Source organism: Bufo bufo, chromosome 1 (genome assembly GCF_905171765.1).
Source record: "Bufo bufo chromosome 1, aBufBuf1.1, whole genome shotgun sequence".
Lineage (NCBI taxonomy): Eukaryota > Metazoa > Chordata > Amphibia > Anura > Bufonidae > Bufo > Bufo bufo.
This window is the reverse complement of record NC_053389.1, coordinates 741,845,506-741,869,926: the sequence shown is the minus strand read 5'-3', so window position 1 is coordinate 741,869,926 and position 24,421 is coordinate 741,845,506. Positions and strand designations below refer to the sequence as shown.

General features: G+C 41.4%; 1 protein-coding gene across 2 annotated transcripts in view; it reads left to right on the top strand.

Annotated features, from left to right (window-relative positions):
* The window catches only part of ANTXR1 (ANTXR cell adhesion molecule 1), a 220,520-nt gene that overhangs the window by 35,555 nt on the left and 160,544 nt on the right, over positions 1–24,421 (top strand). Inside the window, exons 2-7 of one of the 2 annotated variants that reach the window (XM_040414453.1) lie at positions 11,981–12,144; positions 13,955–14,026; positions 14,707–14,778; positions 15,706–15,787; positions 22,851–22,884; positions 23,920–23,999. In XM_040414453.1, the coding sequence (XP_040270387.1) occupies positions 12,116–12,144; positions 13,955–14,026; positions 14,707–14,778; positions 15,706–15,787; positions 22,851–22,884; positions 23,920–23,999 (369 nt within the window). In that variant the 5' untranslated portion in view covers positions 11,981–12,115. The remainder of the gene's footprint in view (positions 1–11,980; positions 12,145–13,954; positions 14,027–14,706; positions 14,779–15,705; positions 15,788–22,850; positions 22,885–23,919; positions 24,000–24,421) is intronic. The other variant, XM_040414454.1, reaches the window with a different exon arrangement.

The window sequence follows — 24,421 nt, the reverse complement described above, 5'->3', positions numbered from 1 at the left end:
TGTCACCGCCCATATGATTTTAATAAGATCTTTCTTGGTGAGATCATATCATCAGACCAATGAATTAAGATAAATATAGGCCATCTATTATGAAGGGAACATATGGAATAACTGGAGATCGCACCAGCAATCCATGTAATTGGGCGACTCAAATTGCTCAGCCACAGTTAATACTTTAATGGTCCTGTTCTGTAGCACATTGCGTCTTATATGAATCCCGTCCAACGCAGTCTCCAGGGGTTATATTATATGTACCGCCTCACATAAGTGAGAACTCAAGCAAATTATTTCCAAGATACATCAAGCAATTTTCACACTTTTACAAAAGACACCCTGTCACCCCATATTTTAGGCTAAAGTGTAATTCTAGGACACACCTAAATTTTGTTAGCATCCACCTCAAAAACTAGCGATGAGCGAATCGAAGTCAAACGAATTGACTCCGATCCGAATTTCAGGAAAAATTTGATTCGCCGCAAAGCCGAATTTCCTCTCACTTAGGGGTAACAGATCAATTTTCCCTGAAATGGCGGGGGAAAAAAACTACATACTCATCTCATTTGCGTGCGAAGAGGCCGCTGCGGCCATCTTAATCGAAGATACCGGGCGGAATCTTGTGAGCGGTGACGTCTGACATCACCAAAGAGGGGGATGTGATGACATCTTCACCTCACAGTGCAAGATTTTGTGCGGTGTCTACGCAATCAAATGGATAAGGTGAGTATTTATTTATTTTCTACCCGGTTAACCCTTGAAAACCCTGAATGTTAATCTCACATGCCACGATCAGAAATAAACGCAGCATCTGATGGGTTCAATGATGGGGGCGGTGCGATCACCATTCCCCGTCATTGGGTGCACTACATAGAAAGAAATGTGCTTCATGACAAAATAATTTGTGAAGACCACACAATTGCATTACCTGCAAGACCACCAAGAAGACATTAAGAACTATCTTCTAGGGACATAGGAGTCTCAAAGAAATATATGCACACATGATGGAACTGAAAATATGTCACAGGAAATATGGTCTGAATAAGGGGTGGTCTTCTAAAAGAGGTAAGTGGAGAGATTCCACTGTATATTGATATTTAACATACTATATGTCATGCAAGAGGGTGTGGACCCACAGCACCACTGACCAGCTATACCCTGGAGGGGCGTGAGTAAGTAACCACCTGGTCTTAACTAGAGCCTCTGATGGTCAGAATAGGCTTGGGCTGTTAGGGTAGTCACCAGTTGCCACTCCAGAGCAGTCCCCTGGTCAGTGGCAGCTGACCTGGGGGTCAGAGATACTGGTGCAAAGCACAGAAGGGAGAGACGTAGTCAGAAAGTCCAGAGTCAGGGCAGGCAGTGATCAAGCAAAGCCCATAATCGAAGTCCAAGTTCAGAGGCACAGTCCATTTAATCGAGAAGCGGGGTCCGGTTAACAGTAAAACAGAAACTTCAAAACACCTTCACACAAGGAACTAGACTGGCTAGTGACCAAGATTGCTCAGGCGACTTCCTGAGACAGGAAGCACCTTTAAATACATCCTGCAATCCAACCATTGGCTGGGGAGATAGAGGGCGTGTACGTGCTGCCTCACAAAGGAGGAGAGACATGCCCGTGCATGCCCTAACAAACAGTACAGGACTCTAAGCAGGAAGAAAGCTCCATCACGGAGTGCAGATACAACAATTTAAGCTACCTGCTGCCCGTGCTTGTCAGCATGGTGCACGGAAGCAGGAGGGAATGAGGCAGCCTGGCACCCGTGCCCGCATTTAGGGGCAGCAGCGCAGGCACGGACCACTGGGCTAACACCATAGTATTGGTGGAGGTGTCATAGTCCCATGTCAAAGTGTCGGACTATGCGTCAGCCATTAGGGAGATGGCTGTTAGTGACAATGATCAGTTTCTCAAAGCAAATCCACATGTAGATGCCTAAACCAGGGTTACACAACAAAATTGTTGGACATCGGTCTTACGCTGGATGTAGGTCTTGTCATTAGCTAGTTGAGAAACTACAGATGCAAATCTTTTAGGCAAATATGTCCCAATAGGGCAATAAAGAAGTCAAAAAATCCTTTATAGAAGCTACCAATAGCCACAGAGAGGTTTAAAGGGATTCTGTCACCTCTCATAACCCAAATTCGGATTTTAAACCAGTCATGGTCCACAGCTTACCTTGAATCGGCTGTGCTGTTCTATATTGTAATCCGTCCAGTAGTTTTGCAGAAAAACAACTTTTATAATTATGCAAATTAACCCTGAAGGTGCCCAGAGGGGCGTTATGTTCCCCTTTGTGTGCCCAATAACGCCCCTCTTACAGTGCCCAAAACGCCTTCCTCCAGAATCCCTGACCGCCCACAGCGTCTCATCCCTCTCCTCCCCCTCCCTGACGGCCGAGCGAAGTCTCGCGCCTACGCAGTACCCACTGAGGGCTGCGCCAGTGCGATTTGATGGAGACTGAGGGCAGGAGCTTCATCGTCGTCACTGGACATGCGCCGAGCCCAGTGACGTCCGATGCTCGCTCTTCCCTCAGTCTCCAGCAAATCGCACTGGCGCAGCCCTCAGTGGGTACTGCGTCTGCACGAGACTTCGCTCGGCCGTCAGGGAGGGGGAGGAGAGGGATGATACGCTGTGGGCGGTTAGGGATTCTGGAGGAAGGCGTTTTGGGCACTGTAAGAGGGGCGTTATTGGCCGATTCAAGGCCGATTCAAGGTAAGCTGTGGAGCATGACTGGTTTAAAATCCGAATTTGTGTTATGAGAGGTGACAGAATCCCTTTAAGGTGGGAATTACCCTGTTTTATAACATTCATGCGGTCATCATTACACCCAAAATAATTTGAATCATGTTTTTTAATTAAACACAAATCTTCAGTACATCATATGTCACAAATCTAAGAAATTGTAAAGAAACTAAAAGGAAGCTATTAGGAAAAAATGCCAGCAAACTCAAAAACTGCTACCAGTTATCCTTTACTATTATAGGTATTAGAAGAATGGCCGTGGCTGCTAGAGACCCAGGTTACGTCTGCAGAGTAAGAAATCAGAAACTGGATGCTCACTAGTAGCAGACCTATAAGAATGACCAAGGGATACAGGAGAGTAATCAGCAAGCAGAGTCAGAACCAGCAAAGTTCGTGCAAACCAAATCAGTAGACAAGGGGTTAATCCAGAGACAAGCAAATCAGTTGACCCGGAGGGTCAATAATAACCAAATCAGCTTAGAGTAGTACAATGTACAAATGAAGTAACAGGAGCAAGGATACATATGAAATCACAGGCTCTGACATAGAGTCATTTCCCAATTTAAATCCCTGGATGATTGGATGCTGTGTCAGAACCGTGATTGACTCAGTGCACCCTCTCTCTTATAGGGCAACCATTCAGGGCTTGGCCACTCAGCAGGGCAACCCTCCAAAAACAGCCATATGACTGGCACACACACTACTCCTGTTCTCCCCCAGCACCGCTGTGGACTGGTGGCTGTTGGGCTGAGATGATGAAGACAGAAATAACGTCAATAGTAAAAAATGCACCATGTACACACATCTATTTTGCAATTATTCAACCCTGAACCAAAGCGACTATAAAGAATTGTATGGTTTGAAATACCCATTTCGAACATCATACTTGCAAAGTCAATCATGACCCCCATCTACAGTATGAGTCAGAGTGGACAGCATACCAGCTACAGAGGACATCTCAGGCTCTGGAGGAACAGACATGTCTATGTGTGAGCTGCACAGGGAGCAAATACATTTCAAAGGATAACATTTAATGTTTGACTGCTCCCATAATGGCGCTGTAGGTTCTACGTCAGATTAGCGATAGTTGCTGGTGTCCTGGCAGCAGAATACTCTGTGATGTCTGAAGGCGTTTGGCGAATGTGCAGATACTGGCAGCGGTTATTGTTGAGTGCAGAAAAGGAAGCAGCCAGGGACAGCCAAGACCATTGAGCCCTCCTTGGATTCACTGCATGCCCATTAATACTATATTGTGCTCTGCAAAATAACATAGAAACATAGAATGTGTCGGCAGATAAGAACCATTTGGCCCATCTACAGGGTGTGCCATTTATATGGATAAACCTTAATAAAATGGGAATAGTTAGTGATATTAACTTCCTGTTTGTGGCACATTAGTATATGTGAGGGGGGAAACTTTTCAAGATGGGTGGTGACCATGGCGGCCATTTTGAAGTCGGACATTTTGAATCCAACTTATGTTTTTTCAATAGGAAGAGGGTCATTTGACGCATCAAACTTATTTGGAATTTCACAAGAAAAACAACGGTGTGCTTGGTTTTAACGTAACTTTATTCTTTCATGAGTTATTTACAAGTTTCTGACCACTTACAAAATGTGTTCAATGTGCTGCCCATTGTGTTGGATTGTCAATGCAACCCTTTTCTCCCACTCTTCACACACTGATAGCAACACCGCAGGAGAAATGCTAGCACAGGCTTCCAGTATCCGTAGTTTCAGGTGCTGCACATCTCGTATCATCTGAAGGCAATCGTATATGCTGTGAAGATACGAGATGTGCAACACCTGAAACTACGGATTATGGAAGCCTGTGCTAGCATTTCTCCTGCGGTGTTGCTATCAGTGTGTGAAGAGTGGGAGAAGAGGGTTGCATTGACAATCCAACACAATGGGCAGCACATTGAACACATTTTATAAGTGGTCAGAAACTTGTAAATAACTCATGAAATAATAAAGTTACGTTAAAACCAAGCACACCATTGTTTTTCTTGTGAAATTCCCAATAAGTTTGATGTGTCACATGACCCTCTTCCTATTGAAAAAACTAAAGTTGGATTCAAAATGGCCGACTTCAAAATGGCCGCCATGGTCACCACCCATCTTGAAAAGTTCCCCCCTCACATATACTAATGTGCCACAAACAGGAAGTTAATATCACCAACCATTCCCATTTTATTAGGGTGTATCCATATAAATGGCCCACCCTGTTGTATGCCCAATATACTGAGTACTATGGATAGCCCCTGGCCCTATCTTATATGAAGGATGGCCTTATGCCTATCCCATGCATGCTTAAACTCCTTCACTGTATTTGCAGCTACCGCTTCTGCAGGAAGGCTATTCCATGCATCCACTACTCTCTCAGTAAAGTAATACTTCCTGATATTACTTTTAAACCTTTGCCCCCTCTAATTTAAAACTATGTCCTCTTGTAGCAGTTTTTTTTCTTTCAAATATTCTCTCCTCTTTTACCTTGTTGATTCCCTTTATGTATTTAAAAGTTTCTATCATATCCCCTCTGTCTCGTCTTTCTTCCAAGCTATACATGTTAAGGTCCTTTAATCTTTCTTGGTAAGTTTTATCCTGCAATCCATGTACTAGTTTAGTAGCTCTTCTCTGAACTCTCTCCAAAGTATCAATATCCTTCTGGAGATATGGTCTCCAGTACTGAGCACAATACTCCAAATGAGGTCTCACTAGTGCTCTGTAGAGCGGCATGAGCACCTCCCTCTTTCTACTGGTAATTCCTCTCCCTATACACCCAAGCATTCTGCTAGCATTTCCTGCTGCTCTATGACATTGTCTGCCTACCTTTAAGTCTTCTGAAATAATGATCCCTAAATCCCTTTCCTCAGATACTGAGGTTAGGACTGTATCACTGATTTTATATTCTGCTCTTGGGTTTTTACGTCCCAGGTGCATCATCTTGCACTTATCAACATAAAATTTTAGTTGCCAGATTTTTGACCATTCCTCTAGTTTTCCTAAGTCCTTTTCCATTTGGTGTATCCCTCCAGGAACATCAACCCTGTTACAAATCTTTATGTCATCAGCAAAAAGACACACCTTACCATCGAGGCCTTCTGCAATTTCACTGATAAAGATATTAAACAATATGGGTCCCATGTTGCCTTAAATTCATTGATTGCACCATTCCATAATATGTAATACAGATAGTCAAAAGTTGTCCTGCAATTCACATTTACAACTGGGCAAAGTTATTTTTAAACAATGTCTATGGTCATCTCTACACTGACCAAATATTACATGAGTAACCCATCCCTCCCTCCCTTCCAGAATCTGAAGGTTGAGTCAACGCCATAATACAGACCCAAACAATCTTAACACTGGAATCTGCAGCCAAAATGATTGTTCAATAGCATTTAGCATATTATACACCAAGCGATGATCTAATGTTATGATCATCGTTTATTCAATGAAGGACATTACCTCATCGTATTCTGTCCAGGAAATTGGCTAATGATTGCTGGGATGTGAAGGATCAACAAAGCCAGTAGTATTTGTAAGTGCAGAGGCTTCTTAGCTCTACCTGTAGGTCAGTGTAGTATTCATGTACCTGAGGGCTCCGGATTTTAAATCAAGACCATTTGCTTCTGTCATGTGCTTGGCAGGGGGTTATGTTATTCATCTTCCTGGCTGATTAAATTTAGGATATGCCAAAAATGTCTGGTAGATGTTGATCGGTGGGCATGCTTGGTTGTTTTAGTAACCCCCATAGATCTCCTTTACTTCTCCACTTTGCAGCAAGTCATTATTAGAATGTTAAACTTTGCATTCAGCATGTTCTAGGTACACTGAGACTATATAGTAGAATAGTTTTCCCAGGATTGAGATTTGCAGTAAATTCACATTTTAGGCCTTATTCACATCAACGATCACACAATTTGGTCTAGCATTTCTGACAAAATCTCTGACTGAGGTCCCTAATGGAGCCTGTGACACAGATGTGAACCCTGCCTTTTTGGCACAGGGAATGACTCATCATGAATAGCTTTTGGTCACATTTTCAGATTTTTTTTTACAAAATGAAAACTTAAAACAAAGTGTACACAAGTGTTCTTCCTCATCTTTCTTCTTTGCTCAAGATATCCAGGGATGAGATGACCAAAGACCATCTTTCACAAAAAATTTTAAAAAACCTCTGCATTACACTGTAATGCAAAATTTATATTTTCCAAAGCTGGTCATCTTGCGCCACTCCTCTTAAGATATTTTGAATCACTTGTATTTGGCGCACAGCATGAGCTCCACTTTTGTGCTGCATTTTCTTAGTAAATCTTCCCCCTTCCCAATGAAGGGGGAAGATTTACTAAGAAAATGCAGCACAAAAGTGGAGCTCATGCTGTGCGCCAAATACAAGTGATTCAAAATATCTTAAGAGGAGTGGCGCAAGATGACCAGCTTTGGAAAATATAAATTTTGCATTACAGTGTAATGCAGAGGTTTTTTAAATTTTTTTGTGAAAGATGGTCTTTGGTCATCTCATCCCTGGATATCTTGAGCAAAGAAGAAAGATGAGGAAGAACACTTGTGTACACTTTGTTTTAAGTTTTCATTTTCCGCCTAGTTTTGAAAAGTGTGAAGGAATAAGGAACCTGGGTAAGATAAAGTCATAAACCATGCCACATTTACATTTGCTGTGATTCTAATTTTTCCACAAAACAATAGTGTTTATTTTGCCAGCTATGAGATGGTATAACAATAAGTGTCTAACATGTTTAGCTAGTTAATATTTGCTGTCATATTTTGATGAATTAAGTGCAGTATGTGCCACATTCTTACCGGCTCCTAAATGTATGCATCCTGCAATACTGCTGAAAAAAGTCTTTATCATTCTGTGCGCCCTTTTCAGAATACAGTGTCATAGAGATGAACAAATTGGTTCTAAACTCAAATTCAAGAAAAAAATAAATGAAAAATGTAACCCAAATTTGGGGTGATTTGATTTGGGCAAATATCTCAAAATGGCCATTTTTCAGATTAGAAAAATGCCAAAAAAGTTAAGCTTCTTTTGGACCATTTAAGAACAAATAACATAAAAAACACCACAGTGCAGCATGTTTTTAAAGAGGCAGTTTGTTACCACCAGCATCTGCTTACCCATAGCCCTATATTACGCTGTCAGTTTAAGTTTACTAATACTGGCTTGGCGTTAAAGAGCTTCAAATGAGTTGCATACAGTCCCTGGAGACCCCAGAATGTCATCCACAACTTTTCAGGGTAATTGGAACACTTTCAATTTGAGTTGAATTTATTTGCGCCCGAATTGAATTGCCTGACCAATTAAGCCAAATCGAATTTCAAAAAGTTCACCCAACACTAGATGGGACTGTTAACTAGTCTGATACAAATGCACTGATGCACAGTGTTTACTATGTTGGGATTCCTAGCATAAATTGTGTACTAGGCCCCATTTCAGATTGATGCATCCTATAATTGTACCATTCCTGTCAAATATAGGAATGAGTTTAGGATTGTTTCTTCTGGTGTCCAAAAACTTTTCTTCTTTGCTAGCCTCAGCAAGAAGGATGAGCTGTATACAATCAGTATGTGAAGTGGTTTAGCTGAAAACATTACTAGGCCAAGGCAGAAGGTCTTTGGACCATCTCAGGCACAGGACCAAGGTGTGACTGCTATCTCTGCATATTTTATGTCTATATTCCTGGCTCATCTTATTCCTTGCATCTAGAAAATGTTCTCCTGTGTGTAAAATTACATCTTATAGATTCCAAATTGAATTCTAGGACATGTTCTCTTACATCTCGATCACTTCCATTTGCAAGTTCTACAATAAGGCAGGCAGAATAGGGAGACAGGGAGAATTACAAAAATTTGCACCCTGTTGCTATTTATAAAAATGGTTGTCTGGTTGACTCCTTAAAGTTAAAACTGAAAATAACTGTACTTGCTATGTAGCCTAATTACGCCTCCATATAATTATTTTACTTTGGCAGCCTTAGGCTCTCCAGCTGTTTGGGGACAAGTCGCAGAAGTGCAATTTTATCAGATGTTATTGTAACTTCAGTTTTAAACATGCAGTTGTACAATTTCTAGGTGTTTAATAGATAATAATATAGGCTGGTATAACTATATTGGCTGTCCCTACATCAGACTGGCACTGTGGCAATAAGATTAATATCTGCCTATGTTTAAGCCTTCCATTTTTCTGCCACCTGGAGCGCTTGGCTTCTTAAAGTGTCCTTAGAAAGTAACGCAAGGACCCCAAGGGGAACACAGTGTGTCCGCACAGTATCACTGCTGCTATCACTTTACTTATGGAGTGGAATTTACCGTCTCCTATTCTTACTCGGCATGCTTTGGCAGCAATGTTTGAAGGATCTGCTCAGTCAGCAGCTCAGAGCTCGCAATATTTATGGTAACTCATTAAATCCACATGATGTATTTCAGCTATAAAGTTGGCCAGCATGACTGGAATAAACAGTGTACTGTAGGGGATATGGAGGTCTGGGATTCATTGTCCTTCTGACACTCTGTGTCCTTAAAGGTCCAAACATCTGAGGTCATGATAAGTAGAACTTTCCAGGGGAGATAACACTTCAGAATGTTTTTAATTCTACTGATTGAAACTGTGATAATCTTCCCACATCGTGATCAAATAACATATTTTTAGTATTACTTGACTTTTCTTGGTTGCTGTATAAGGACATGCTAACAATATGGTACTTACAGCAAAATACAGTCTTAAAATACAGATTCTGGGGATTCCAGCAGTTAGGAATGTACTGTTGCCAAGAATGCATCTTTCCTGTCCCTCAATGGAATGGTCGTCCATGACTTGTCACCAGGGACATAACAGATTCTTAGCTTGTTCTTAGATTGTCAGAGTGGTGGCCATTCTTTCCTCAGTCTCTACAGAGAGTGTGTCAGCAGATTTATAGCTACCTAATGACTCCCAGCACCTGAGAGAAATCATAGTAACATAGATTGCATGGCAGAAAAAAGGCATATGTCCATCCAGTTCAGCCTATTATCCTGCAAAATTGAAAGAGGAAGGCAAAAAAAAACTGTTGTGAGGTGGAAGCCAATTTCCCCCATTTTAGCGGGGAAAAATCCAGACTCCAAATCTTAGAATAACTCCCTGGATCAACGACCCATCTCTAGTAGCTATAGCCTGTAATATTATTACACTCCAGAAATACATCCAGGCCCCTCTTGAATTCCTTTATTGTACTCACCATCACCACCTCCTCGGGCAGAGAGTTCCATAGTCTCACTGCTCTTACCATAAAGAATCCTCTTCTATGTTTGTGTACAAACCTTCTTTCCTCCAGGCGCAGAGGCTGTCCCCTCGTCACAGTCACAGTCCTGGGGATAAATAGATGATGGGAGAGATCTCTGTACTGACCCCTGATATATTTATACATAGTAATTAGATCTCCCATCAGTCATCTTTTTTCTAAAGTGAATAACCCTAATTTTGATAATCTTTCAGGGTCCTGTAGTTGCCCCATTCCAGTTATTACTTTAGTTGCCCTCCTCTGAACCCTCTCCAGCGATGCTATGTCTGCCTTGTTCACAGGAGCCCAGAACTGTAGACAGTACTCCATGTGTGGTCTGACTAATGATTTGTAAAGTGGTAGGACTATGTTCTCATCACGGGCATCTATGCCCCTCTTGACACACACCATTATCTTCTCAGCCATATATCACCTAATTTGCATATAAACAAAAAAAATAGCATTTCCTAGAGATGAAAAAAAGGCCACAAAGGGACAAAAGGGTATATGTGAATACGTTGGTAAGTGCCTGTCACCGCCAGCTCTCTGAGAAGCTCTGGCAGACGTTCTTCTGTACCTCTTGCATAATGTTCTTTCTTTTGGTTTCACTTTGTCATCTCTTTTCCTTCTCCCAGCTGTCATCTATTTACACTGATTGCCTCCCTTTATATTCCCTCCCATGCTGCCTCACTTTGCGGTTTATACTACTTCCTGGATTGTGTTCACTGCTAGATGCTGCAACTGCTGGTTCCTCAGATAAGTCTTTTCCTTTATTTGAGTTTCCGTGCTGGCTTGATTCTAGGTGACCCTGACTCCCTCCGTATTAAGTGCAGGGAGCCGGTGGTTGTGTCCCCTCACTATTATAGGGTTTTCAGGTGTCACACAATCTAGGTACGAGGGCATGCAATTATCTATCATAAAGATCTTTGCATGGGCAGAGCAGTCAGGGAGAGCTCTAGGGGTTTTATAGGGCTCACCCATATGTTCCTTAGTTTGGGATCAAGTCAGTCGGATGTTTATTTAAAACTTCCAGTTTTCTGCAACACCATCCGTGACAGTGCCTTACTGAGTGTTGGCAGTCAATTAGTAGCCATAAACCTGCTGACAGACTCCCTTCAATAGAGATGAAAGGGAGTTACAAAGAACTTCAATTGGGGGAAATAAATCACTGGTTTGCATAGCATGACATGAGCATGCACAACTGAGGTAGACTAAGGCTGACTTATTCTATATATTTGGGGGTCTTTTCAATATGGCAGTATATCTTATGTGTAAAACTGTGAAAAGCAACATACAGATGTAGCAGGGGTAACACACACACTCTTTACTCAAATTTCTTAACTCTTTGTGTTATCTTGAAACAAAAGCCATTGAAAAGCAATTGCTTAACGCATTTAGTTGCATTTAGTTTAGATAACATGTCTCATAAAGCATGTGTGTTATCCCTGCTACATCCGTAGGATGCCTTTTTTTCCATTACTAATACAGTATTACACTATAACAGTAGTGAAAAGGTCTGACCTAGGTGCGGTCACAAATGGACTTGGTCAGATTTCTTGCTGTTGTACTGACTACACTGATATTCATTTAGTACATTAAATATGCATTATTAATAAGGGCTGACAGCTAAGTTTGCCAAAGTATCATCTAAGGTTAGGTTGTAAAAACATATAAGAATTTTAAATATTCACCAAAAATGTAGACTATTCTGTGTATAACATAACAGACATACTTGATATGGTTAATATATGGCATACTTTATAATGACTACTTTCATACTGCATTTTGCACTGTCCATCAAAGGTATACAGCGGAAGGATTTTCCAATGTTTATATATAATGGTTACTGTCTTATGTAACCTGATGAAGGGGTATTTTAGCCCCCCAAAATATGTTTTATCAAGACCAAAATAAACGATTTGGAACAGAATATCCATCTTTACGTTGGTCTGCTTTTGTACCCTAGAGTTGTCCTTTGGTGTGATTAGGTGTTAAGCCAGTCACCTGAATCTTCTGTGTGAAGCATTGCATTTCTTCCCCATGAGGCGGGCAGCTGGTGGCATTTGAACCACTGATTTTGATCTGACGCTGTACAATAGAAATGTGCCTATACTTGCACAACTCTCTAAGGTGAGCTTTGGGACACTTCCTTGAATATACTGAACATACTCACCCTATAGTATACTTTACCCTATAGTATACCGTTATCATCTCCTAATAGCCAGATTTGTACTCTGTATGGAATAGTGTAGTCTGCTGTGCTATACCTTGCAGCAAAACAATGTATACTGATGTATACCACACTGACAGAGGGTGAAAATACATTCTTTTGGCCTTCATCAGGTAAATAGCGGTGTGTAGATTCGTGGCCAAAAGCTTTGAGACTGACAAATTTTGGTTTTCATAAAGTTTGCTGCTCCAGTGTTTTTAGATCTTTTTGTCGGATGTTTCTATTTACAATTATAAGCATTTCATATGTTTTTTAACTTTTATTGACAAATACATCAAGTTTATGCAAAGACAATATTTCCAGTGTTTCCAGACCCAAAATTTCAAAGTTTTGTTCACAGAGATACTTAGTTATCAGTTTTGCCTTGTGACATTATGGTTCATTATGCTGGAAAAGGCATTGTTCATCACCAAATTGTTCCTGGATCATTGGGAGAAGTTGCTGTTAGAGGATGTCTTGATACCGTTCTTTATTCATGGCAGCATTCTTGGCAAAATTGTGAGTGAGCCTACTCCCTTGGATGAAAGGCAACCCCAGACATGATTGGTCTTAGGATGCTTTCCTGTTGGCATGACACAGGACTCATAGCAGAGCTCACCTTTTCTCCTCTAGACAATCATTTTTCCAGATGCCCCAAACAGTCAGAAGGGGGCTTCCTCAGGGAAAATAACTTTACCCCAGTCCTTTGCAGTCCAATCCCTGTACTTCCTGCAGAATGTCAATCTGACTTTTTTTTATTTAGACAGAAAAGGCTTCTTTGAGGACCTTCTTGACACCAGGGCATCCTCCAAAAACCTTCGCCTCACCTTGCATGCTGATGCATTCACACCTGCCCGCTGCCATTCCTGAGCAAACTCTGCACTGGTGAAGATCTGATTCCATAGGTGAAACATCAATAGGAGATGGTCCTGGCATATGCTGATCTTTCTTGGGTACCCTGTAGCCTTCTTCACAGCAATTGAACCTCTGTCCTTGAATTTTTTCGTGATCCGATAAATGGTTGCTTTAGGTGCAATCTCACAAGCAGCAATGTCCTTGCCTGTGAAGCCCTTTTAATGCAAAGCAATGATGACTGCACGTGTTCCCTTGGAGGTTACTATGGTTAACAGAAGAAGACAATGATTTCAAGTACCACTCCCCTTTAAAGCAACCAATCTGCTCTTCTAATTCAATCATCATGACAGAGTAATATCAGCTTTCTCCTGAGCTAACGAGAAGATCACTGACATGGTGTTAACATTTTGTGGCAGGGTTGAAATGCAGTGGCATGTTGTTTTTTTTGTAAGTAAGTTAATTTTCATGGAAAATTTTATCACTCTTTGTAACAATCGAGAGTTAATGCAAATTGCCACCATAAAAACTGAAGCATTAAACTTTGTGAAAACCAAAATTTGTGTCAGTCTCAAAACATCTGACGTGACTGTAGATACATGTGATGTACATGCACAGTAAGATTTCTTTGTGTATGGCAAATGTACACTGCAGTGTGAAAGTAGTCTTACTGTGGTATCCTATCAGATTTCTTTTTATTTTCCATAACTTAAGATCATAAAAACTAACTAGATATCAGCAAATATATGTGTAGAGACCTAAAGTTCGTTTTGCTAGTGGATCCTGTATGCTGTACATGACTGAAGTTTGGATTGGTAGCAAAACTTTAGAAGTATCTCCAATGGTAATAATCTTCATAAATCTTGTGTTTTCCCGTAGGTCTGGAAGTGTCCTAGACCACTGGAGTGAAATATACAACTTTGTGGAACATTTGGCTGAGAGATTTATCAGGTCAGTACACAAGCAATACTCCATTCTAGTTTTCAAGCTGCAAAATTAGAAAAAACAAGTGTCAAAAGGGTAATTAAAAAGGATCCAGCAATGCCTACTCTAAGCAAGTGGCACATATAGGTCTTATGCATATGGTGGCATTACAGCTCCATGCAACCTCTGAGTTGTATAGGGATATGGTACAACACCGATAGACTTTTATGGGGCCATCCTATAGCTCTGTATACCTCCAGAGATGCCAGATTCGGTATGGCATTCTCAATCAGGTATTGTATGGAAGTATTGCAGCATGCGGTGGTACACAGGATGGAGCCACAGGGACTCTCTGTGCCTCCTAAAAACCCTCCATGTACACAGTTCTGTCCAAAATCCCTGGACAGCTGTAGGTCGGTATTGGTGGCCTTGTGCTTGATAGACTCTGTGAAAAAATACAGTATGTGAATTCCATCTGATGCAATAGTAACTCCTCAGCTTCATATTTAGTTCTATATGTTGTCCCAATGCTGATTGCTTGCCAAGAGGACCAAAAGAAGGCAAGGAGACTGATTAAGGGTCTTACATGTGCTCTTCATTACATCAACTATGCTACTGCTTGAAGGTTTGGGGGGATTAGACTAAGGGTTGAACATTTAGCCATAAAAGAAATGTCATGAAGTAATTTCCTTTGTACTTCTTCATAGCCCACAGCTCCGAATGTCTTTCATTGTGTTCTCCACAAGAGGAACAACGTTAATGAGACTGACAGATGACAGGTGAGCATTGAAACACCAGGCTTGACATTTGATGAGAAGTTGTAAAATCTTTATTCATCTAAAATTTTGTTAAATAAAACGATTTGTGCCACAATGTTTTGGACCCTCTCCTAGTTTTGCCTACAAATACTGATGCAAAATGCTCACCAACAAACTATCATGTGAAATTAGCCTTAAAGGGCTTGTCCGGCCTTTCCCCCCACCAAAACCGTCATCAAGCATGAAGAGATGTTGCAGCATACCGGACAAGACATTTGCCAAGGAATGTCCATGCATGCTAGAAGTCAAATCAGACAACCACTTTTAGCTGTGTGATTAGGACATGGTCGCATGATGACAGTATGCAGGGATGTTGAAACTGTTGAGAAAATGAAACACAAAGTATAGTTGAAACGAGCAGCGCAATTTATTATACAACGATTAAAGGGGTTTTCTGGGTAATAAAACTTATTTAGAAAAGTCTCTGCCCTTATGATGCTTCTTGGTTCCCTGCCAGTCTCGCAATGACCACTTAGCCAATCATTCGGTTGATGTACCTCAGCCATCGTAGATCTTCCTGGGACCAGGAAGCATCGCAAAAGGAGGGGCAGGGAATTGGTCAACTATGATTTTTTTTTTTTTCCTGCATTCTGAGGCTTTTCTAAATAATTTTTGCTGCTCTGACAACCCCATTAAGCTTAATTTACATAAATAACGCAATACTATTGTAGACACTATTTCAGAACCATACATGGTGACATCACTGTAGACATTGGGGGCTTAATTTGCACCATAATATTCTAGAGTGATCTAAGTTTGGTTCAATAGAGCGGAGAAGGTCCAGGTTTTGCAAATGTCACACAGACTCCACATTATGGCCATCTGTACACATTACATGCATGATAAATATCAACTCAGTATGTTTTTCCTTTGCAATTTTTAACACAGAGATCAGATCAACCTGGGGCTGGAGGAGCTACATAAAGTTGTCCCTGGTGGAGACACTTATATGCATGAAGGACTTCAAAGGGTAAGAAAAATTAATTTAACTATTTCCTTGGAACATAGTATGAGCCATGTTAGGACTTTATGGCTTTATAGTTGTATATTTCCATGTAGATTATCACTGTAGCACTTGTAGGATATGCTCAAGGCCCACTCTCCTGCTGGCTCAGATGCACCCTAGGTCAGGCCCAATCATTAATGATTTCCCAAATCCCCACCTAGCTCTATCTCAGGCTAAAGAGCAGCTACAGATTTGAACTGGTGTAAATTATAGCTCAAATTTAGCTGAGATCTATACCCTATGTCTGTGGTGTCGATTTCAGTTTCAGGCACATGGCAGGCAAAAATATTCTCCAAATGTATCAAGAAGCCTGTCTCTCTTTATACATTTGGGATAGCTTACTCAAATTCACTTTTTATGATGCCAAGCATATGAAAGACCAGTTTCTTGTCTTGGCCTGACTCATTAAGGTCATTGGGGAATAACAAAAAAACAGATACAGAATGATGACTGATCATAATTCTGTCTGGGATCCTGTAAAAACAAAAGTCAAGACACCAGTGTGAACAGAATCTTATGTATTCTAAGCACAAAACAAATATTTGGTTTCTCAATGATTTTCATCCCTGACACACACCCAAGCTACTTTTTAAAGGTCTAAAAACTTAATTGCTCCATTATCTAAAAACAAAACAAACAGTCCTCCCACAAAGCATACAACACACACACACACACACGTAGAACTGCACATGTAATTACAGGTAATAAAACATTGTGTATGTTAGTAGAAATACCTTAGAAAAACGATGGGAAGATGACGAAAGTTCTGACTTTAGCATTAGCATAGAAACCAACATCACTTTGTTATTCTGATGGAAAATGTCCATGTAACAATAGTCACAGCACAATACAAAAACACAGCAATGGGCAAAGCTTAGGGGCCGGCAATGGAAGTACAAGGAGGCAGGGACGTAAGGCTGGGCCCCTCTCCCCCAAGCAACTTCCCCACCACCCTGTCCCATCTCATCGCAGCTAGTCAAGACTGCCCATGCTTACCATAGAACCCCCCCACCTACTCCTTAGTTCCACCGCACAGTAGTTATGCCCTCTTAGTGCCCCCACACAGTAAAACACAAGTGCTTGTTCACATCTGTGTTGGAAGCTCTGTATGGAGCCTCTGTTGCAGATTCCGTCAAAAAGGCTGGACAAAAAAGTCCTGCATGCAGAGCTTTTCTGTCCAGTAAAAAAACAGGGCCCAAACAGAAACTAAATTAACTCTATTGTAGTTAATGGAGTCTTTTTAGCTCCATTTATTTCAATTATGTGCCAAATCCGGCACTTCTGTTATTTTCATTGTTCCGTTCCTCTATTTGGAGCAGAATAAAGTAGTGATGTGAACTCACCCTACTGGGGTCTCATTGAGGCTAACAACCTAATAATAACTCTCCCGCTAACTCTATCCTGCAGAATTCCTACTGTATTTCATGTCTGTAACAGCACACAGTGGCCTGTGCTAACAAGTGGCTGCCTGTCATAGGCTACAGACGCTTTCTAGCGGTAGTTCCAACTACCATCAGATAAAGTATGATTTGTAATGAAAAAGTGGTAATATCATGCCATTTTTGCCATGCTTTTTTCAAATTTATTGCCATTATGAGTTTTGTTGTTCATCTGATGGGTGTGAGAGATACTACTGGGAAGCTGTTATAGCCCACAAAAGGGTGACTGCTTGTTAGTGAAATAGATTTTCTGCTTCTTGAACTAATAATAAATACTTTACAGCAGCCTATCAGCGGTGCCACTATTTCACTGTCTGTGTCCCGTAGCCTGGTGAGAGGAACTTCCTTTTCTGGCACCGGACATTGGTTCAAGTGGTCATGCAGTCTCTCCCACCGAGACCAGGGTAGCCAGCCAGGGTCACTCATATCTCCTATATTGTTACTGTGTGTGTACTGGCAGGAGAGGCCAGGGTCATACAGTGTATCTGAGTTTCAGTGTAGAATCATAACTGTGAAAGAACAGGTGTTTTTTTTTTGGGCTTTCCTAAAGTCTTTGTCAGCTATATTATCCCCTGTTTCAGCTGCACAGCTAGATGCATTTCACCCAGAAGCAGAGGGCGTACTGTACTGCTCTGATGTCCTTTTTCTTACTTCGCACTATGTTTGTTTTCAGCTCTGGAGCTCACAGAACAGATAAGGAGGGGTAAATCCCACAGCAGTTTAGAAGCTGTTGTTTTATCAGGCTCAGGATCTCAGATAGCTTCCTCTCTGCCGTCTTCTGTGTCTCTGTTACCAGGGACGGATCTTGCCTGAGAACACACAGTGGACTTCAAATTAGGTGGCAGCATTTTTCAGGTAGATGCAGGCATATTTCTTAAATGAAGTGATCTAGAAATTTTCTAGTACTATCACACTAGCGTTTTCACACTAGCATTTCCTAGGCGGTCAATTCCGGAAAAAAAATGATCAGTTTCATCCCCATGCATTCTGAATGGAGAGAAATCCATTCACATCACCGTTTAGCTTTCCGTTTTTCTGTACCATCAGAAGAAGAGAGAGAGATAAAAAAAACAGGATCCTGTAAAAAAAAAACGGATCATGTTGCATCAGTTATGCATATAATTGCATAGGATCCATTTTTTTACAGGATCCAGTAAAAAAAACAGATCCAGTTGCATCAGTTGTCATCAGTTTGAGCCATTTCCGTCTGAGAAGTTTTTTTTTAGATGGAAACAAAAGTACTGCATGCAGGACTTTTTTTCCTGTCTAAAAAATGGATCTCAGGGTACTTTCAAACTAGCGTTATTCTTTTCCGGCATTGAGTTACGTCCTAGGGGCTCAATACTGGAAAAGAACTGATCAGTTTTATCCTAATGCATTTTGAATGGAGAGCAATCCGTTCAAGATGCATCAGGATGTCTTCAGTTCAGTCTTTTTGACTTTTCAGGACGGAGATAATACCGCCTGCCGGAATCCTCTGCCTGCCGGAATCCTCTGCCGCAAGTGTGAAAGTACCCTCAGACGGAAATGGCTCAAACGGATGACAACTGATGCAACAGGATTAGTTTTTTTTTTTACAGGATCCTGTTTTTTTCTCTCTCTCTTTCTTCTTCTGACGGATCAGAAGAACGTAAAGCTAAACAGTGATGTGAATGCACCCTAACTCTTTCAGACTGCCACAGTGGCTATTCTGCCCCTGCAAGGAGGCTATGCAACAAGCCATTAGCCAGGGTATTAAGATACAGGGCTAGGAACGCAAACTGACGATTTGTCCCAGGTAAGGGAAAGCATGGCTACAATGAAAACCCCCCAAAATTTTACAGACAAACTGAATACAGCTCCATCTGTATCTACCCATTACAGTGATGATCCTCTATAATTGCTCCCAGTTCATTATACATCGTAAAATCTTCATCCCTCCCTCTAATTTTGTAATAGAAAGGCAATGATGCTGCGGTTACATGAGCCTTAAAATAAAGCATTATTTTAGGGCCAAAATCTGACAATCCTCTCATTCCATGCAGTAATCTAGTCCATTCACAAGTGACACGTGAATAGAATTAGAGAAAATTGCCTGACTGAGACAATTCTTTGGAAATGTGATGATCTACAAAACGTGAAGAAAATTTTACTGACCCATCATCATGACTCAGTGAGCAACTAGATCATCTCAGGTCACAGTCTGAGACATGAAGACAACATACACGGTTTTGCTCCCATTTTGCATGAGCTGAACTCAAAGATCTGAAACATTTTCTACATACACAAAAGACCCATTACTCTCAAATATTGTTCACAAATATGTGTTAAATTTTGCCAAGATAATCCATCCCACCTCACAGGTGTGGAATATCAAGGTGCTGATTAGACAGCATGAATATTGCACAGGTGTGCCTTAGACTGCCCACAATAAAAGACCACTCTGAAATGTGCAGTTTGATCACACAGCACAATGCCACAGATGTAGCAACGTTTGAGGGAGCGTGCAATTGGCATGCTGACTGTAGGAATGTCTACCGGAGATGTTGCCCGTGCAATGAATGTTCATTTCTCTACCATAAGCCGTCTCCAAAGGCGTTTCAGAGAATTTGTCAGTACATTCAACCGGCCTCACAACCGCAGACCACGTGTAACCACACTAACCCAGGACCTCCACATCCAGCATGTTCACCTCCATGATCATCTGAGACCAGCCACCCGGACAGCTGCAGCAACAATCGGTTTGCATAACCAAAGAATTTCTGCACAAACTGTCAGAAACCGTCTCAGGGAAGCTCATCTGCATGCTCGTCGTCCTCATCGGGGTCTGGATCCAACTGCAGTTCATCGTTGTAACCGACTTGAGTGGGCAAATGCTCACATTCAATGGTGTCTGGCACATTGGAGAGGCGTTCTGTTCACGGATCAGTCCCGGTTTTCACTGTTCAGGGCAGATGGCAGACAGCTTGTGTGGCGTCGTGTGGGTGAGCGGTTTGCTGATGTCAACGTTGTGGATCGAGTGGCCCATGGTGGCGGTGGGGTTATGGTATGGGCAGGCATATGTTATGGACAACGAACACAGGTGCATTTTATTGATGGCATTTTGAATGCACAGAGATACCGTGACGAGATCTTGAGGCCCATTGTTTTGCCATTCATCCAGGACCATCACCTCATGTTGCAGCATGATAATGCACGGCCCCATATTGTAAGGATCTGTACACAATTCCTGGAAGCTGAAAACATCACAGTTCTTGCATGGCCAGCATACTCACCGGACATGTCACCCATTGAGCATGTTTGGGATGCTCTGGATCGGCGTATACGACAGCGTGTTCCAGTTCCTGCCAATATTCTGCAGCTTCACACATCTATTGAAGAGGAGTGGACCAACATTCCACAGGTCACAATGAACAACCTGATCAACTCTATGCGACAGAGATGTGTCGCACTGCATGAGGCAAATGGTGGCCACACCAGACACTGACTGGTTTTCTGACCTCCCCCCCCCCCCAGTAAGGCAAAACTGTGCACATTTCAGAGTGAACTGTTATTGTGGGGAGTCTAAGGCACAACTGTGCAATATTCATGCTGTCTAATCAGCACCTTTATATACCACACCTGTAAGGTCAGATGGATTATCTCGGCAAAGGAGAAGTGCTCACTAATACAGATTTAGACAGATTTGTGAACAATATTTGAGAGTAATGGGTCTTTTGTGTATGTAGAAAATGTTTCAGATCTTTGAGTTCAGCTCATGCAAAATGGGAGCAAAACCGAAAGTGTTGCGTTTATATTTTTGGTCAGTGTAGATATATATACAGTACAGACCAAAAGTTTGGACAGACCTTCTCATTCAAAGAGTTTTCTTTATTTTCATGACTATGAAGGCATCAAAACTATGAATTAACACATGTGGAATTATATACATAACAAACAAGTGTGAAACAACTGAAAATATGTCATATTCTAGGTTCTTCAAAGTAGCCACCTTTTGCTTTGATTACTGCTTTGCACACTCTTGGCATTCTCTTGATGAGCTTCAAGAGGTAGTCCCCTGAAATGGTCTTCCAACAGTCTTGAAGGAGTTCCCAGAGATGCTTAGAACTTGTTGGCCCTTTTGCCTTCACTCTGCGGTCCAGCTCACCCCAAACCATCTCGATTGGGTTCAGGTCCGATGACTGTGGAGGCCAGGTCATCTGGCGCAGCAACCCATCACTCTCCTTCATGGTCAAATAGCCCTTACTTTCAAAGTTTTCCCAATTTTTCGGCTGACTGACTGACCTTCATTTCTTAAAGTAATGATGGCCACTTGTTTTTCTTTACTTAGCTGCTTTTTTCTTGCCATAATACAAATTCTAACAGCCTATTCAGTAGGACTATCAGCTGTGTATCCACCTGACTTCTCCTCAACGCCACTGATGGTCCCAGCCCCATTTATAAGGCAAGAAATCCCACTTATTAAACCTGACAGGGCACACCTGTGAAGTGAAAACCATTTCAGGGGACTACCTCTTGAAGCTCATCAAAAGAATGCCAAGAGTGTGCAAAGAAGTAATCAAAGCAAAAGGTGGCTACTTTGAAGAACCTAGAATATGACATATTTTCAGTTGTTTCACACTTGTTTATTATGTATATAATTCCACATGTGTTAATTCATAGTTTTGATGCCTTCAGTGTGAATCTACAATTTTCATAGTCAGGAAAATAAAGAAAACTCTTTGAATGAGAAGGTGTGTCCAAACTTTTGGTCTGTACTATATATATATATATATATATATATATATATATATATATATCAACCTAAAATATTAAAACAGTAATCTTTTCCATATGCTTACCTTTAGGATTCCTTACTGTCCCTTAGATTTTACTGTTTGGGTCCCCGACCACATCTGCATACATGCCTGCTCATTGACTTGTCCTCAGGGATGATGCATCACATAAGTGGGCTGGCTAGTCACGGGCAGCTGTAGTGACGTCACTATGGTCAACATGTCTCTGCAGTGACCAGTGATCGGTCAGCACTCTTACATGGGGATAAACATGCAAGCATGTAAACACATGAGATAACCAGTTTATTTTTGCTTCTTTGTTTTGCCAGTTAAGGGGCATCTGTCAGCAGATTTGTCCCTATGAAACTGTCTGACCTGTTACATGTGCACTTGGCAGCTGAAGGCATCTGTGTTGGTCCCATGTTCATATGTGCGGCATTGCTGAGAAAAATTATGTTTTAATATATGAAAATGAGCCTCTAGGAGCAACAGGGCTCTGCTCTCTCTGCAACTGCCGTGCCCTCTGCAGGGCTAGGTGTGATGATGTTTTCACTGGCTGGTCCTGTCAATCAAAGCGCAGGGGGTGCAGCAGTTTCAGAGAGAGCAGAGCCTCTAGGTGTAACGGTAACGCCCCTGTTGCTCCTAGAGGCTCATTTGCATATATTAAAACATCATTTTTCTCAGCAATGCGGGCACATATGAACATGGGACCAACACAGATGTCTTCAGCTGCCAAGCGCACATGTAACAGGTCTGCCAGTGTCATGGGGATAAAACTGCTGACAGATGCCCTTTAAGATGCTGAAACAGAAAATATGTTTCTGTTTTATACAGGCTAGTGAACAGATTTATCACGAGAGCGACAAAGGTAGGTGATTATTTTCTTATGTATGTAATATCGCCTATATTTTTGGGGAATGATTTATGCTTCAGACTTACGTCCACATTGTCTACTTTTGGTTTACTTTTAGCAGATGTTATGCAATCCTATATTTGTGTAAATTGAAACCAGTAACTAAAAATGTCTGGCAGGCAGTTGCCTAGAGCACAACAGAAATGAGTGGAAAGTGGGGGTGCAATTTTGAAAAAACTTCTGTTGTTAGACACTCAAGCTCCTACTACAGAAAAATGTGTTTAGAATCCACTTCTCACGAGTGTTACTTCCTGCGGATCTGAAACTGCGCTCCAGTGCTGATACGCTCTGCTAAAGCCCATGGGGAGGCAGCACATTTTGCAATTTTTGCCTTTGGTGCCCAAAAGCCTTATACTACTGCTGTTCTGTGCATCACTTGTGGCATCCACTATTCCTGTGCTATGACATCACTGTGTTTGCATTGTTATGAGAACACCCCTTTACCACCATTTCAGATATTCAATTATTGGACATTTTGATTAAATCTTTGTCTAATTGGCCCAAAAAAAATTGACTTAGATTTTTAATCTGATCTTTAAAGCATATACGTACCTTATAACACACTGCACTGTAGGACTATTTATGCTTAAAAAAAAAATCCAATTTTTTTTTGCTTGCCAGTCTGTATGCACGTACACCACCTGGGGGGCATGTGATCCTCCTTCTTCATCTTTCCTGTTTTTTTTATCTGAAAAATGGCTGATGCCGTTTTGAGAAATTCGCCCACCTGAAATTGCCAAAAACGTGGCTTCGGATAAATTCAAAATGAATTAGATTTGTATAGAATCTGTTCGCTCAAGCTTTAGATAACAAAGGACGTTGCCTAAAATTGTGAAAACTAGGAAATACATTGTTACCGCCTTTATGTTATTTACCCATCAAGGATGTTGATTCTGCTACAGTAAACGTATACTGAATTTGGTCATTTAGGTCTCAGGTCTATTTACAAGATTTTGTACAAAATCACATATCATGTTTTTATCTGGGCAGGTGACAGGACAGCAAGTGTTATCATCGCGCTGACAGATGGCGAGCTGCACGAGGACCTCTTTTATCGTGCAGAACAAGAGGTACAAATCAGTCTGCAAAATGACTAAAACTTCTTCTTATTGATAAAAAATACAATGCCAAAGATGTGAGATGCAAGGGTTTGTTCCAACTTTACATGTTATCCACCATTCCACAGGGTAGGGGATAAACTGATCAGGGGTCAGAAGTAGAGATGAGCAAATGAAAGCTGATGAAGTGGAATTCGATCCGAATTTCAGGAAAAATTCGATTCGCAGCGAATGCGAATTTCCTCGCGCTTCGTGGTAACGAATCACAATTTTCCTAAAATGGCGGCTACACGTGTGAGGACTGAGGACATGGGGCAAGAAACTCTGGGGAGTATGCGATGCGGCCAAAATGTGCGTGTAAACATTTTCTGCAAAAATGCCTTCGTCAGACACTATAAGAGATATAGATATTGTCAGATATATTCACATGTACA